Below are 15,578 nucleotides of genomic sequence, written 5' to 3'. Positions count from 1 at the left end.
TTACGCTTTTGTATATTTTGTTGTATCTTTGGCCAGTTTTCTTCAGTCTTTAGTCTCATCTCTGTTATTATAACAATACTGACAGCCTCCTCCACCTCTAAGGAAAGAGTTAGTTAAGTTTTAATGAATTCACACTGTTGATTAGCTTTAAGTTAAAATACATTTAGTGTAGAGTAATGATTTCTCCTCCCGGTTGTCTTCCATGTTTGTTCCACACAGGATTTATTTCATACAAGCCCCTCTGTTTGTGTTAGCCAGTCCCTCAGGAGATCATTGCCTCAGGCAGCCTGTGAGAGCAAGTTACACTGAATGTAGCAGAGTTGTATAACAACCCAGTGCATCCCAGTCATCCCAGTGTGCTACTGGTCGAAACGTTAACTGCCTGGAAAAAAAACATACTTACCTTTGGCTCGAGGCTCAGGCATGAGTGGTATTTATTTGCTTTTTTTGTGAAGCAGAGAATTCTGCGTGAGTGTTGCAGTTTTTCTTTGTTGCTCCGCTGAGCATCACTCAGATAAAATAATAAAATTGCTGCTTGAGTCTAGAAGAATCTAATCAATGTTTCACTATCCTTAATGCATCTTTTTTCCCTTCCATTTTCACAGTGACGTAAATATATTCACAAATTTAAAGGTGTGCTGTGACTTTTTCTTGTAAACAAACAAAAGTTATATAGACGTTCAGTGTTTCTCACCAAACATTTGATCGTTCCTTGGTGTGTTACCACCATCTGTAGATCAGTTGAATAGCATGAAACCAACAGCAGGATGTGGATTATGTTTCACATCCTAAGAGTACTCTTAAAGGTTGTGTTTCATGTATCTTACGTCCTCGTCAACGTGTTGTGCATTATACAAACGCAGTGGGGACTCACAAACATTGCTCTACTAGTGGTAAAAAACTCCACACCTTTACGTGAATATTCACATTTTTCATGGTATTAATGAAACAAAAATAGATTTATTATACTTTAAAGAATTTGCTGAACTTGTGCAACAAGTGTCACCCAATGTACTCTATTGATAGCATGGCCCATTTAATGTTTCATGGCATTTTATTCACTATAGTATTTAATATTGACCTTATATTCTCACAGGAAATGAATGTACTCTTGTGAGAGTTTGGTTTCTGATGTAGCAGCCTGTCTGGGAAAATTAGCTAAAACTGCTGTTCCTAGGAAATGGAGAATTAAGCTATTTTTGGGATGTATTTATGGTGTCTTTTTATAGCTGTAGTTAACCAGAAAAGACTTCCTGCAGAATGAGTTAATAGTTAAGGAAGAGTTACCCTCACATTTACTCATCTAATGCAAACAGTATGTGTCTACTCATGCATATTGCATAACATACACGTGCTTGTGTCTTCATGTGTGCATGATCTTGCAGCTCGAGGAAGAGGAGGAACACTCCCTACAGGGATCTCCTCTTGAGCAAAGTGACCATAACTTGGAGGAGTCCTGTGCTGCCTCCTGCGCCGCTGAGAGTCCTTTTGTTTTCCCACACACCCGCTCACGTCCCCCACTGCTCCCCACCATGCCCACACTGCCCGAGGAAGAGGAGGACTCCCCCGAGGAGCTTAACAGCTCCTCCAGCTCTCCCAGTACAGTGAGTGTCACTTTCTGTTTTTGGAAAAAGCATGTGAGGCCGTAAAATCTGATGCTGAATAATCCGTTTGGCTCCGGTGAGGAAATTCTATCAGTGTTGCTACTGATCGTCTGAACTCACAAAAAGGTTTCTTCTTTGCCTTCAAAATGCTGCTTTCAGTTTAGCAGTAGAAGCATTTGATTAATCCCTCGTAAGTGAGAGGACACTTATTATTTCTCTGGTTGCTTCTGTTACAAATGTTCCTTTTGGTTATCAAGCTGAGGCTATGCTGTGCAGAGAAGTCACAAACAATCGCAGCTACAAAGTCTACATATCATATTGGCATTTGACTTCGGATATATTTGACTATTTTGGCTCTGTACTTGTATTTTTTTAAATCTAATGTTAAAATTGATCTGTACTTCCACTGATTCTTGGATATTTTATGAGTCTTTGAAGTCTGCTTTAAAAGGATGTGTGTCTCATGAAGACTGTGTCTCTCTAAATGTCAGCTGTATGCCCTTTGAGGCAAATATGTGATTTGTTATGTTTTGGGCTATATAGATAAAAATCAACTTGACTTGACCTCAAAAAACTTAATTGCTTGATGATTTTTGAGGTCATCAGAGGATCTGGGAACTTTGGCAACCCCAGCTAGAGCAAGTACTCCTCCTGTGTACTGTGTACTCACCCAAATTACATTTACATTTTTTTTCAAACTAAAACTATCAGCGTGGCTAGATACCAGTAGGAGTAAATGGAAATTCAATCTTGTAACAATTTCTATGACGCCCAAGACTATAATGCATTATAAACATACTTATAATGCGTTATAATCTGCTTAAAGAGCTGTATAATTATAGTTATAAGCACTCATACATATTCATAATGCTTTATCACAATAATTATAACAAATTATAAAGCATTTTATAATAACTTAGGTCAAGTATCATAATACTTCAGAATTGCTCGTCACTCACTGACATTTTTTTTTGCAAGGATCATAGTGTATTATAATTCCCATAGTTGTAATACATTAGAATCTTTTTATAATGCATTATTATATGATTATAAATTCACTCTAAGTGGTCATTGTTTGTTTAAAATAAAGTGAAAAAAAGCATTCAATTTATGCGAGAACAACACACAAAATGTAAAATGGATTTTTTCTTAAAGGTACAGTATGATTTGGCAGCATCTGGTGGTGTGGTTTCAGATTGCAACCAACTGAGTACCCCTCCGCTCACTCCTCCCTTTACAAGACTGCAGTAGCGTGAGCCGCTAAGTGCAAAGCCGTGGTAACGCAGTTTGAGGCTCAGAGTCCATCCTTACCATAATAACACTACTTTAGGAGCAACGGAAGTCAGATGGCGGCTGGCGGTACCACGGTTTTGCACTCTGCGGCTCACGTTACCACAGTTTCACAAATGTGTCGGAGAACTACGGTGGCCTTCAAGTAACGTAAAAACGTGATAGGTGATATGTTTGGTTTGTCCGTTCTGGGCTCCTGTAGAAACATTGCAGACTCTGTGAAGAGGACCCGCTTCCTATGTAGATATGAAGGGCTCATTCTAAGCTAACGAAAACACAACGATTCTTAGTTTCAGGTGATTATACACTAATGAATACATAGTTCTGAATATTATATTCCATTTCTACTAATAGATCCCCGAAATGTTACACACTGTTCCTTAAAAGCAAACAATGACCACTTACAGTAACTTATAATCATATTATAATGCATAATAACAGTGATTATGATGCATTATAACATTTTATATTATATATTAAATTATATATTTCAACTATGAGAATTATAATACACCATGATCCTTGCAAAATAAAGTTGTCTGTGAATGACTATCAATTATGAAGTATTATGACACTTGACCTCATTATAGGTCATTATAAAATGCTTTATAATGTGTTATGATTATTGTTATAAAGCATTTTGAATATTTGAGTGCTTATAACTGTGATTATAATGTACTATAAACAGATTATAACACATAAAACAGTTATGTTTATAATGCATTATAGACTTGGGCACCAAGGAAAGTTTGGTTGAATCATGAGCACCCCCAAGATTAGAGATTTTTCTCTATTTCTAAAGATCTTTTTCAGCAGAATATGATCTTGAAGGGGTCAGATTCAGATTCAGCAAACATCCTACAGACAGCAAAGTGTTAAACAGTCTGAGAACATCGTCTTCCGCTGATAAACACACAGGCTAGATAAGACATCTCTGCAGAATGTAATGAAGCCGTGTAATCCAATCTTCAGGGCATATGCCAACACTATAAAAGTCTCCACCTTTACTACAGCACAGCTGCAGTGTTACCATCAGAAGGAATCCTTTTATTTGGATCCCAGTGCAAAGATAAGCTGAGAGGAGCTCTTAGGGAATTTCTGTTTGATCTCAGTCTGTGTTTACTTGCCTACTTACCTTTTATGGTTGGACAAGAATTTGTGATTTTATGAAACAGGAAGTGAACGACCTATAACTTAAGAAGATGTGAAGTTTTCCAAATGTTTGAAACTGTGAAATTGTTTAAGGGCTGCTCCACCGATTTTACTTGAAGTTCGGTTTACTCGTCACTAGGAGTCTAAAGTAGCCTGTGGAAATAGTTGTATAATGTGTTGTGTGGTTCTGGACATACAGCCTGCATTATGTGAGGTGTAGGATCTAGTATTCTTTGACGCTTGACCAACACCAGAGAATAAAAGTCAGGACGTCTCGGCCTCCGCTGCTTCGATTTTGACCGTTCATCAGTCTCCGTTGAGAGTTATAAATCGCTGGAGTGTTCCTGTAAACAGATTTATGACAACGTTCACATTCAACATAATTTATCTGTGTTGATTTGTTCTTGTTCATTTTCACTCGGGGACATTCATACTCATTATTTTGTGTCTCTTGTTCTAACAAATGACTCATCTTTAATAACTCAACACTGCAGAGCAAAAAGTCGCTGTTGAAAACTTCTCCAGCGTTTACCTCACAGCAGCAGTTAACCAGTCCAGGCTTTAGGCTACTGTAGCTGCCCGCCTGAACAAACCACAAACCTATTTCTTTTAATCAAAAAGCATTTTAAGGACATTCTCTTTGAAGTTAGGGTTGTGTATTGGCAAGAATCTGGCGATACGGTATGTATCATGATACAGGGGTTACGATTTAATATATTGCGATTCTATAAGTAAGGCGATAGATTGAAATTTTTTTAATCTGATTTTAGGAAAACTGTAGTAGTATAAAGAACACACTGCCATATGCATAAAATGTGATTAAAAAAAGTTTACTTTTTTATGCAGTCAGAACAGCGGGATCTGCATTTGCATGTATCACAGTCCCTGTAACATCCAACATCCTAGCTGTGCTTTGAGAGGACACATCTCTTTGCCAATGAAATAAAGTATTAACTGAGTTAATCTTTGCATGTAAACTATTAATTGAAAATCCATACATTGTTTTTGAGAATCAATACAGTATCACAAAACATAATATTGTGATATTCGATATTTTCTTACACACCTGCTTGAAGTGAGGGTTACCACCCTCAACCTCATCCTTTATATAACCAAAGCTGCTTATCACAACATTTAGACAAGTATTGAAGTGTCTTTTGAACAGATCGTTATTTAAGGTTTAAAATGGTCACAATAGTGTAAGGGAAATCTTTCGTGTTTGTGCAAATAGCCCATTTGTGGAGTCCCTGCAGTTACAAGCTGGTCAAAGAGCATAACAGCCCCGAGTCCAACCACTCTTTAGGGGGCATCAAAGGTACCACCTTCATTCTTTGTGGTCACTCGATTCAATGTTAATTTATTTGGTTAATATGCTCAACTGTAGCACAATATAAACTGTGTTTTTACCTACTTTTGAGACCCTGTCTTATTGAGGAGTTTTTGTAAAAATCCAGTTTTAATACCTTTATTATGTCTGTTAATATAGTGCTATATAATGCATATTCCTAAACAAAGTTGTGTTAGATGAAAGCGAAACATATATATCCCACCTATGCCAGTTTTGCTGTGACCTTATTTTATCTTTGACACTTTTATTTTGCTGTGTTTTTTTTTGCAGTCTACACCAGCAAAGAGTCGAGCTGTTATGATGACCGCCCCCACCATCGTCTACCCACAGCAGGCCACTATTGTCCAACAAGATGGACATCCCCTGGAGCAGACCAGGTAATCATCCACCATCTCAAACATTGACATAGTTTTCTTCTATTTTGGCTGTAAACAGGGACAATGTGTCTGTATCGTTACTGTTTCTCTCTCAGGCCACACAGTCCCAGAGCTCGCCTCGCCAGAAACTCTTCCGGAGGACCCATCACCACCATCGGTGGGTGAACCCTGTGTATACACACACACACACACACAAACACACACACTGTAGCTGTAATTATCTAAATATAACCACAACACTGTGAGATCTATTTACTTTAGTCCAGCACCAAATTGAACTGTTTGTAAGTGAACATTTGTAACTTTGTTGAAAGATGTGTCTTTCCCAGGATGGATAGAACCAATAAAACCAAAATAATGCTGTGTAGTTAAACAAGAAGCTTCACCACATTTCGACTAAGTTTGGTCATTGGCGTCCGGGGAGATGAATCTGTCAGTGTGTCCTCCCACATGCCAGAGATGCTTGTGCAGCTTTGATTATCTTTGATGTTTAGCCTGTTGCCCTTTTCTGAAGAGAAGAGGAGATAAAAAATATCACCGACTTGGCCGAACCTCATCACCTGATTTATTGGCTCATATTTAAAATGTAAAAATTTAAATATGTAAATTATTCATTGGCATGAGACTTTATCGAGAGGAATTACACTTAAATATCTTCTTAAAATGTAAAAGCGCTCGCAGACTTTGTTAACTTCTTGTTCCCCAAAAAGTTTTGTACAAAATGTATATTTTTAAAGCCTTATGACCTGATGTTTAATGTCTGTTTAAAGGACCAGTGTGTAACATTTAGGGGGATTTATTGGCAAAAATGGAATATAATATTAATGAGTTTGTTTTCTTTAGTGTATATTCACCTGAAAATAAGAATTGTGTTTTCGTTACCTTAGAATGAGGCGTTTATATCTACATAGGGAGCAGGTCGTCTCCATGGGGTCCGCCATGTTGCTCCGCCATGTTTCTACAGTAGCCCAGAACAGACAAACCAAACACTGATAACTTTTCATGCTTGGGCCGGAGTCGATAACGTTACTCGCTTTCATCGCTGCCGCTCTCTTTCTCTTGCTTCACCACTCACTTCCCACGTACACACACACTCTACACACTGGCTCTGCTCCAAACAACCTTCAGTTGGTTGTAATCTCCTCACCTCCCCACTAGATACCGCCAGATCCTACACAATGGACCTTTAACATAGCTGTTTGTCTATAACTGCAGTGTGTGTGTGCGTGTGTTTACATGTGTGTATTGTCTTTCTTAGACAGTACAGGTCATGTGATCGACCTGGTGAAAGATCAGCTGCCGGAGCTGCAGCTCTCTGAGGAGGATCGACAGAAGAACCTGGAGCTGCTCCAACAGGCCAAGAAGGTCAGCGACCGTTTCCTGACACGCCGCGGCCGCCGCTCCCTCACTGACTCACCCACAGGTAGTGAATAATACACAAACACACACACAAACACACACACACACACACACTGTACATAGCAGATCATTTTGAGTTGATTGTTGTCTTAGTGAGTTTAACTTTGTTTTTAAAATATTATCGAGGGTTTCTGAGTATTCTCTGGTAAACTCATTTACCAATAACTGATTTAGTTTAATACTTTAAAAGGGGTCGAAAGTCACATTGAACTCAATAAGTCATGTGTTTAATTCCCAAATATTTTTTTCCCCTAAAGGTCTCTCTCCAACTCCAACTCCGTCATCCTCACCGTGTTCATCTAGAAGCAGTTCACTGACTGTGGCTCCTCAAACTGGTAATGTACTATCTAAAACAACTATTTATGACTTATTTATAACTCACTACTCTATTCCCCTATTACTTACTGGTTGTTTTCTGCTCTTTCAGCTGGAGGACCCACAGAGGCCACCTATGTCAGCCCACAGTCGGTTGGGCAGGTAAAGAAATTATTGATAATGCTATTAATAAAAACAGCTTTTACTCACAATGGCATGAGTTATTATGCAGATATTTTTGATGCATGCTCATTTTCCCCAATTAAAACTGGCAGTGTTAATTGTATTTCCCTTTGTTGTGTTTTTAAATTGTCCAAGTAATATGTATTAACACTCTTGTAGCATCTGGAAGGTCCTTCAGTGCGGGATCAGCCTGACTTAACAACCCAGGATCAGGAGGTCAGATTCGCTCGCTGTGTTTCTTTTTATTAACACAGATAGAACTTACTTACTAATATGACTAACTTAACATTGTCTAATGCACGCCTGATAGAAAGATTTGTAGAAGAGTGAAGTCATGTAAAAGAACAAGAGTCAACTACCGCACACTGTCAACATGAAAAAACATCTTAACGTTTCACTCATCTCGAGAAATATCTCAACATCTACAAGATGGAGTTGCACAAAATTTTGCTCCCTCATGGTTTGCCCGATGAAGGTGCTGATAGTGTGCGGCAGTTTCCTCATCATAATTGTAATTCAAATAATACAGGTTTATTAACACAACATGAATGCTAAATATATTAATAAAAGTTATTATCTTGCCAACCTCAGGGCAACAGATTGTTGGTGGACTGGAAGCCCTCTGAGAAGAGGAAAGTGTCCTCTGGGACTCTGACGCCCCGTTTTGCTGTTCAGAAGGAGAACTGTGATCCTGCTGTACCTAAGAGTCCTCCAGCTGTCGGTAAAGCAGACGAGGGACCAGGTTCGGGCCGAAACCCCAACCAGGCCCCGGCCACAGGGGTGGCCAAGCCCGTCCCCCGACCCCCTACTCAACAGGCCCCCTGTACAGCAGAGATCAAGACGATCGGGGCCTTCCCTCCACTTATGAGGGCTGTTTCCTGGGATACTGTAGGCGGCCTTAATTCTAGAAATGGAGGCCCGAGTTTCCCTCCTACAGCGGAGGATACTTTCTCAGATGCTGTCTTCAAGTCCTCAGGGTACAAGGACCTCCCCGTCCAGCAGGGGGGCGTACAGAAACTGTCTAAATTCAGAGAGGTAAAGCATCAGTTCCCTGCTTTTGTAGTCAAATGCCTCTTCTGTAAAATGTTGTGTAAATGCTTTGTTCTTACGTGTGAGTGTGTGTGTTTGTGTATAAACAGGAGCACAAGCTGATGCGTAACCAAAGCATACTGGGATCCAAGTTACCAGACTTGAGTGAAGCTGCTGAACAGGAAAAAGGTATCAGTCCTTGTTTTCCCTCTTGTCCATGTAAGACAGAACGGGCTTTCAGCAGCACATTCAGCCCTGTCGCCAAGGGTGTGCACTTCCTGAATCTCAGGGAAAATCTGTTCCAGTCACAAAATGATGATGATGATCTGTTCATGTTGTTTTTCCTCTGTGCCACCCATTTACTGGCAACCTCATAACAGAGAAATAAATGCTGTTTGCATTTTCCATCAGCAGATGGCATGATTGTTGAAGTATGTGAGCCAAAGACAACCTGTGGAAGATGAAATGAAGAGATGATTCTATGTGTTTTGTGTGTTTTGGAAAGAGACCGAGCTTCAGACTTTGGACTTAAGTCACTAAAATTCGGACATTACTCGGACTTGAATACTGTGAAACTTGAATTAGTTGAGACTTGACAGGTTTAAGATTTTACTTGACATTTGAGAAAACCAAAATGTTCAAATCTCAAGTTAACTATCAACACGACTTTGAAGGAAACAGATGTTACAGATGTTTTATTTTATTTTAAAGGAACAGTGTGTAACATTTTGGGGGATCTATTGGCAGAAATGGAATATAATATTCACAACTATTTTTTTTTTTCATTACTGTATAATCACCTGAAACTAAGAATCGTTGTGTTTTTGTTAGCTTAGAATGAGCCCTTCATATCTACATAGGGAGCGGGTCCTCTTCACGGAGCCCAGAATGGACAAACACTGGCTCTAGAGAGAGAGACTTTCAGGTGTTTACGTTACCTGAAGGCCACCGTAGTTTTCGGTGCCAAACGAGTGCAAAACCCTGTTACCGCTAGTCGCTGTCTGACTTCCGTTGCTCCTAAAGTAGTGTTATTATGGTAAGGATGGCCTCTGAGCGAGGCTAACGGCATTGCCACGGTTTTGGAAAGGGAGGAGTGAGCGGAGGGGTACTCAGTTGGTTGCAATCTGCAAACACACCACTAGATGCCGCCAAATCTTACATACTATACTGTACCTTTTAAAAGTCAGCACTTAGTGACCTTAAAGTGAGACTATGTCACATTTGAAAGAACAAATAACGCCTTCTTCTTCTTACAAATGAAAAGTTTAATTTATAAGAAATAAATTGCATCCGTCCTCAATTGCTGCAGCTCAACTTGGTCTGGTATGACCAGTATCTCATGATGGCTAATGTTAGTAAACTACATACATGTTGATGTGTACAGTATCTGACTTTATTGAATTAGTTTACTGACTTTATGACTCTTCTTTACTTGTGCTACTGCTACACTATATTTCAGTATATATTATTGTCCTGTAGTTGCCTCTTGTGGGCATGGTGGCTAATGTTCAGGAAAAGTTACAGAGTTTCATTTAAAAGACGTGTGATTTTTACGTAGACTCGCACAAAAGCACCTGAGTCTTGACTTTAAACCAGACTCAAATTACTTGGGATTCCAATCAAAACTTCTTTGAAAACAGACCAGGTCATTTTCCTTAGGCCTGATTTATGCAACAATGTGTCTGCAGGTCCTCCAGCTTCTCCAAACTCAGCAAGCAGCGAGGAGGCAAAGGAGAAGGCCGATGCCATGCCGAACATTTCAGATGTGATGCTGAGAAAACTCAAACTCCACCGAGGTCTTCCAGGCTGGTGTGTAACAACTGCTTTGATTAACTTTTATCTTTTGCCTTGTTTTTCCTGTCTAATCGCTAAAAAATAACCCCCCTTACATCTTAATTTGACTGTGTACAAATACTGTATGTACATTACTCACCCTACTAACAGTTCCTCTTTGATTTCATTCCAGTGCTCCCCCTCTCACTGAAAAAGAAGTTGAGGTTGGTACAGATTTTGGGTGATTCTCACACATTATTCCTGCTAAAAGTAAAGATATAAAGTCACAAAAACATATTTGCTTTCATGATGAAGGGTTGAAAGTACAGTATGTTGTCCATGCAAGCTACAGTTGATTTAGTTCTTCTGTCGGTTGCTTTGCTTGTGCGTGTCTGCAATTTAATCATTTGACAATCTGGGAATTTTTATATTTATTTTCTCTCTTGCCGTGAGTTAGATGAGAAGATCGATAGCAGCTGGTTAGCTTAGCTTAGCATAAAAACAGGAAACGGGGGGAGACTGTTAGCCCGACTCTGTCCAAGAGTAACAAAATCCGTCTACAAGCATCTTTAAAGGTCACTAATCAACATGTTATATCAATCTGTCCATCTATTATCTTCTGCTTATCCGGGGCCGGGTGGCGGGGGCAGCAGGCTTAGTAGGCCCTCTCTCCCACAATGTTTTACAGCTCTTCCTGGGGGACCCCGAGGTGTTCCCAGGCCAGACGAGACGGGAACGAGATGTGAGATGTTATATCTTGTTTGTTTAATCTGTACAAAAATTGCGTTGTGTAGAAACGCTGTTTTATAGCAGGGTATGTGCCAGACTATTTCTTAGATTAGTAACTTCCTGGAGTCTTCGCTTGTTGCCTGGCAACTGCTTTTTGTACAGATTTAACAAGCGAGATACAACGTGTTGATTAGTGAGCTTTTGAGTTGCTGGTAGGTGGGTTTTATTAGCTTTGGACCGACCGAGCCAGGCTAACAGTCTCTCCCCGTTTCCAGTCTTTAGAGTGCTATTAATCTTCTCATTTAACTCTCAGAGAGAAAATAGTGTGTTTCCCAAAATGTTGAACTATTCCTTTAAAAATGTAACATTTTATAAGTTACTTTGGTGGTTTATGGAAGCCTGAATAGTAGGAAGAGACTCAACTTACTTGCAAATATATTTATTTACTACTTAAACACAACTTAAACTGTTATGTAGCAAAAGAAGAAAATAATAATAAATCTAGAATTTGCCTCACGCCATGTTCTGCTTCCCAAAACAACATATATTCGATTTAATATTCTCGTTTCCGCCTTCAAAACGCTCCGCAGTAACTAACCGTGTGCGTGAGTCATCGAACAATGGGTCATAAAATTGACTGCCAACAGTAATCTGTTTACTTCGAGCAGTAAATTGTGTTCAAACACTGTTTCAAACAGAGCAGTCGGATCTATTGTTCCACTCGGTGCTGAACATTTGCCTTCGAGTAGCCCCGTGTTTATAATAACATGTTTTGTTACCAAAGTAGTTAATTACACCTTCATAAAATTGGCTGCCTGAGTTCGGCGGTGTTCTGTCAACAGGAAAGTGTTTTTCTGTCCCTGATCAGACCGAAGAGACTCAGAGTGATTTCCTGTGAAGAAAAATGCAAACATTAGTGACGCTGTCGAGCTCGGGCTGCAGCCCCTCTCGCTGCTCCCTCGGGGACGTGTCTGGATCAGGACAGTCAGAGGTCGTATATTTCCTCTCAGCTGTGGTCTATGAATGTTGGAAAACCATGCAGACTGGCTTTGATCTACGCAGCAAAACTTCAAGAGGTCAAATGTCAGAATCACAGCTTGTTCCCCGTGCTCACCTCAGGGCTGCTCGATTCTCCCTCACACGTTAACCAATGAGAACGCATATTAGTACGACGCAAACAACCGCACTGACTCTCATGTAGCCTGTGTGTGCTGCACTGTGGGAGAGTTTTCTATGGTTTCCTCTGATTTATTCCTGTGAGTTGGTGTGTTGCCATCACCAGCAGTTTATCTGTATTTAATGTGCTGTTTAATGTGCCATTCCTAGTGTTTTATATTGCAGTAACTTCCTCCCAACAGAACGCATTTATCCAGCTGTCCCTGGCGTATCGCAATGACAACTACACTCTGGAGATGCGGATCAAACAGGCGGAGAGGGAGAGGAACCTGACGGAGGAAGACACCGAGAAAGAACTAGAGGAGTTCAAAGGAGCACTGAAGGTCAGCCCTCGGAAACAGCAGCTGATGTTGGATTAAACTTCCTCTGGCTCTCGGTCATCTGTTTAATGTTTTCCTGGAAGTGTCCCTCAATAAATATTTATCTTGTCTGAGTCCAATTCCAGGTACAGAAGGGGACACGGTGTTTTCCTGAGAGAGTTGTATCAAGATGTTGTTGTGTTTCTTGCAGATGACCTCGCCACAGTGGCAGAACCTGGAGCAGCGCGAGTCCTACCAGCGCCTCATAGAGACGGTGGCGGTGCTGCACCGACTGGCCACGCGGCTCTCCAGCAGATCAGAGATCGTGGGAGCAGTTCGACAGGTGCACTCATACAAACACATGCAGGACAGTTAATGACAGATAAAAAGAATATACAGTACGTCTGACTGTTTAAAAGATGCTGCCTTCTTCAGGATGTCTCTGAGCCGCTGGGATGCCTGTTTGGCAGCATTTTAAAACGTTATGGGGAAGATTTGTATCTGATGTCATGGCTAACCTCACGCCAGCCAAAGCAAACATCAGTTTAAGAGCAAATTTACTGGTTTTGCAGTACAAAGGTCTTTAGCTATTTATAATCCCAAACCACTCAGATGAATTATTACATTTTTCTGTCTTTTCCTTGTACGGCTGCCCATCTATTAATAGCAATCTAATTATAAGGCTCTAACAAATGCCCCGAAATGAAGGCTCCTGTAATATTTTATATATAAGTCTCTTAAGGGCTTTCAGTTTTTTTTCTTCACAGCCACATTTATTGATATATATTCTTGAAATGTTAAACTGCTTCAAACACTTTGTGTTTACTGCAAATAATAACGTGGATGTGTGATCATTACATACTGTATAAAGGAAAATGCAAATATATGAAGCAGGATATATTGTTACTATAAGGCCTTTTCCTCCAGGTATTTCTCTCCATCAGCACTGCGCATATTTCTTATCTTTTTAACATCTGTTTTGGTTTTACGGCACATTTTACTGTGTGGTTCAGTCTCGCTGCTCTCGTCCAGCAGCCGTCAGCGGCTTTGAGCAAAAACCTCTGATAAACCCACTGACTGTACGCTACCTGCCCAGCACCAGACAGTAGGGGTGTAAATCACAAGTTTCATCACGATACGATATTATATCGTTTCTTTGGACAACAATACGATAATTACTTATATCACAAAGTTTGCCACGATACGATTTTGATTCAATCCAGTGGTCTGTAATCGATATGAGACGATATCATACCGTATGCCCATTTGACACAATCAGTTACATTTATATCTACTCACAAAAACAACTAAAATATGTTTTGACTTCTTTATTACGGGGCTTTGTAGGAAGGAGGTGCGCTTGGATGGAAATGGTGACACAGACGTGCCATGGGAATTTCAAAATAAAGGCGTATCTTAAAGATGACGATATGTATCGATGTTTTCACTTTGCATCGATCATATTGGGTCGTTGATCATTGAAGCGATATATCGATCCAGATCGACGTATCCTTACACCCCTACCAAACAGCTGACAGACAAACTTAGCAACTTGTTGGTGGGAAAGTTGAACATAAAGAGTTATTTGGGGAGACCAAACCATGAAAACATGAAATAAGAATAAGCCAATTAATATTGAAATATTCATCAGGTGGCCAAAAATACAATGCTAACGTGAAGATAAATTGCTCTGTGTCTGCTGGATGTGTTAGAAGGCAGTTACTGTGTGTCTGTCAACTGGTTTTGTAGCTTGTCTGCCTCTTAGTGGCCAAATAAACAATTAAGTCAGCTTTAAAAACTCATATTTACACTTTAAAACAGTGGGCTGATGGGATAAGTCAATATATGTAGGACAGCCGTATGTTGAATTGAAGTCCTGAGTAAAGTATAGGTTTGGTTGTGTATTTTTGTTTTCACATCGCTTCCTATCACAAAGAGTCATTTGTTCAAAGTCTCTCTTTTTTTTTGTTTCAGGTTTTAGGTTATTTAGGTCACGTTTCTGTGCATTATGTATTACAGTGTGCTGTCTTGTATTGACTGACTTTTCATTGTGCAACAGGAGAAACGGATGAACAAGGCCACCGAGGTCATGATGCAGTATGTGGAAAATCTGAAGAGGACGTATGAGAAGGACCATGCAGAGCTGATGGAGTTCAAGAAGCTTGCCAACCAGAACTCAAACCGCTGTTACGGAGGGTCCGTAGACGCTGGAGGTAAAAGACTGCGCTGGCGACCACATTCAGATCAAGCACGGGAAAACCCAGAGACATTCTTCTTCCGCAGAGGGTTTCATGCTTGTAAATGGAAAATATTTGTAAACTTTATTTATCCAGGGAACGGTTTGATAAAGTATGTACTTTTTTTAGCATCACTGCTGCTTTGCTATGCAAGAATAGTTTCACTAGGGAACTTTCCACTGTAACTTGAGTGTCATAATGCTGCTTCACTGCGGCTTTGGTAACGAATAGCATGAAATTAATGGTTTCTGTGCTGTTGTAATGCTGTATTCTGTGTTTCTTTGTATGTATTTATAAAGATGACGGAGTTCCACGGCCGTCAAGATCGATGTCGCTTACCCTGGGAAAGGTAAGCACCTCAGTTTTTCTGATTTGTAATGCTGAAATAATTAATCGATTACACCTTTTTGGATAATTGGTTAATTAGGTCATCTAAATGTCATCAATTAAGCACATTCTCTGATCCCAGCTTCTCAAATGTGAGGATTTGCTGCTTTTCTCTGTTTCATATGTTTCTTTTCATAATTGCGACTTACTACTTCGTCATAACATTGCACCTTTAACTTTGACCCTCTTGCTCATATATCGCTGCACAAAGGATTGTGGGTCAGAATAGCCAGAAAAGCGTGCTGGCTTGAATACTGCAA

General features: G+C 40.0%; 1 protein-coding gene across 3 annotated transcripts in view; it reads left to right on the top strand.

Moving 5' to 3' along the window:
• The window catches only part of mrvi1 (murine retrovirus integration site 1 homolog), a 46,113-nt gene that overhangs the window by 24,985 nt on the left and 5,550 nt on the right, over nt 1-15,578 (top strand). For 2 of the 3 annotated variants that reach the window (XM_037748338.1, XM_037748331.1), the window contains exons 21-35: nt 1,386-1,604; nt 5,665-5,771; nt 5,867-5,928; nt 7,030-7,194; nt 7,448-7,525; nt 7,618-7,667; nt 7,848-7,904; nt 8,280-8,723; nt 8,828-8,906; nt 10,406-10,526; nt 10,684-10,714; nt 12,578-12,718; nt 12,906-13,037; nt 14,754-14,907; nt 15,231-15,280. In XM_037748338.1, the coding sequence (XP_037604266.1) occupies nt 1,386-1,604; nt 5,665-5,771; nt 5,867-5,928; nt 7,030-7,194; nt 7,448-7,525; nt 7,618-7,667; nt 7,848-7,904; nt 8,280-8,723; nt 8,828-8,906; nt 10,406-10,526; nt 10,684-10,714; nt 12,578-12,718; nt 12,906-13,037; nt 14,754-14,907; nt 15,231-15,280 (1,890 nt within the window). The remainder of the gene's footprint in view (nt 1-1,385; nt 1,605-5,664; nt 5,772-5,866; nt 5,929-7,029; nt 7,195-7,447; nt 7,526-7,617; nt 7,668-7,847; nt 7,905-8,279; nt 8,724-8,827; nt 8,907-10,405; nt 10,527-10,683; nt 10,715-12,577; nt 12,719-12,905; nt 13,038-14,753; nt 14,908-15,230; nt 15,281-15,578) is intronic. The other variant, XM_037748344.1, reaches the window with a different exon arrangement.

This window comes from Sebastes umbrosus, chromosome 2 (genome assembly GCF_015220745.1).
Source record: "Sebastes umbrosus isolate fSebUmb1 chromosome 2, fSebUmb1.pri, whole genome shotgun sequence".
NCBI lineage: Eukaryota > Metazoa > Chordata > Actinopteri > Perciformes > Sebastidae > Sebastes > Sebastes umbrosus.
The sequence above is the reverse complement of the archived record's forward strand: the minus strand, read 5'-3'. Positions and strand labels throughout refer to the sequence as shown.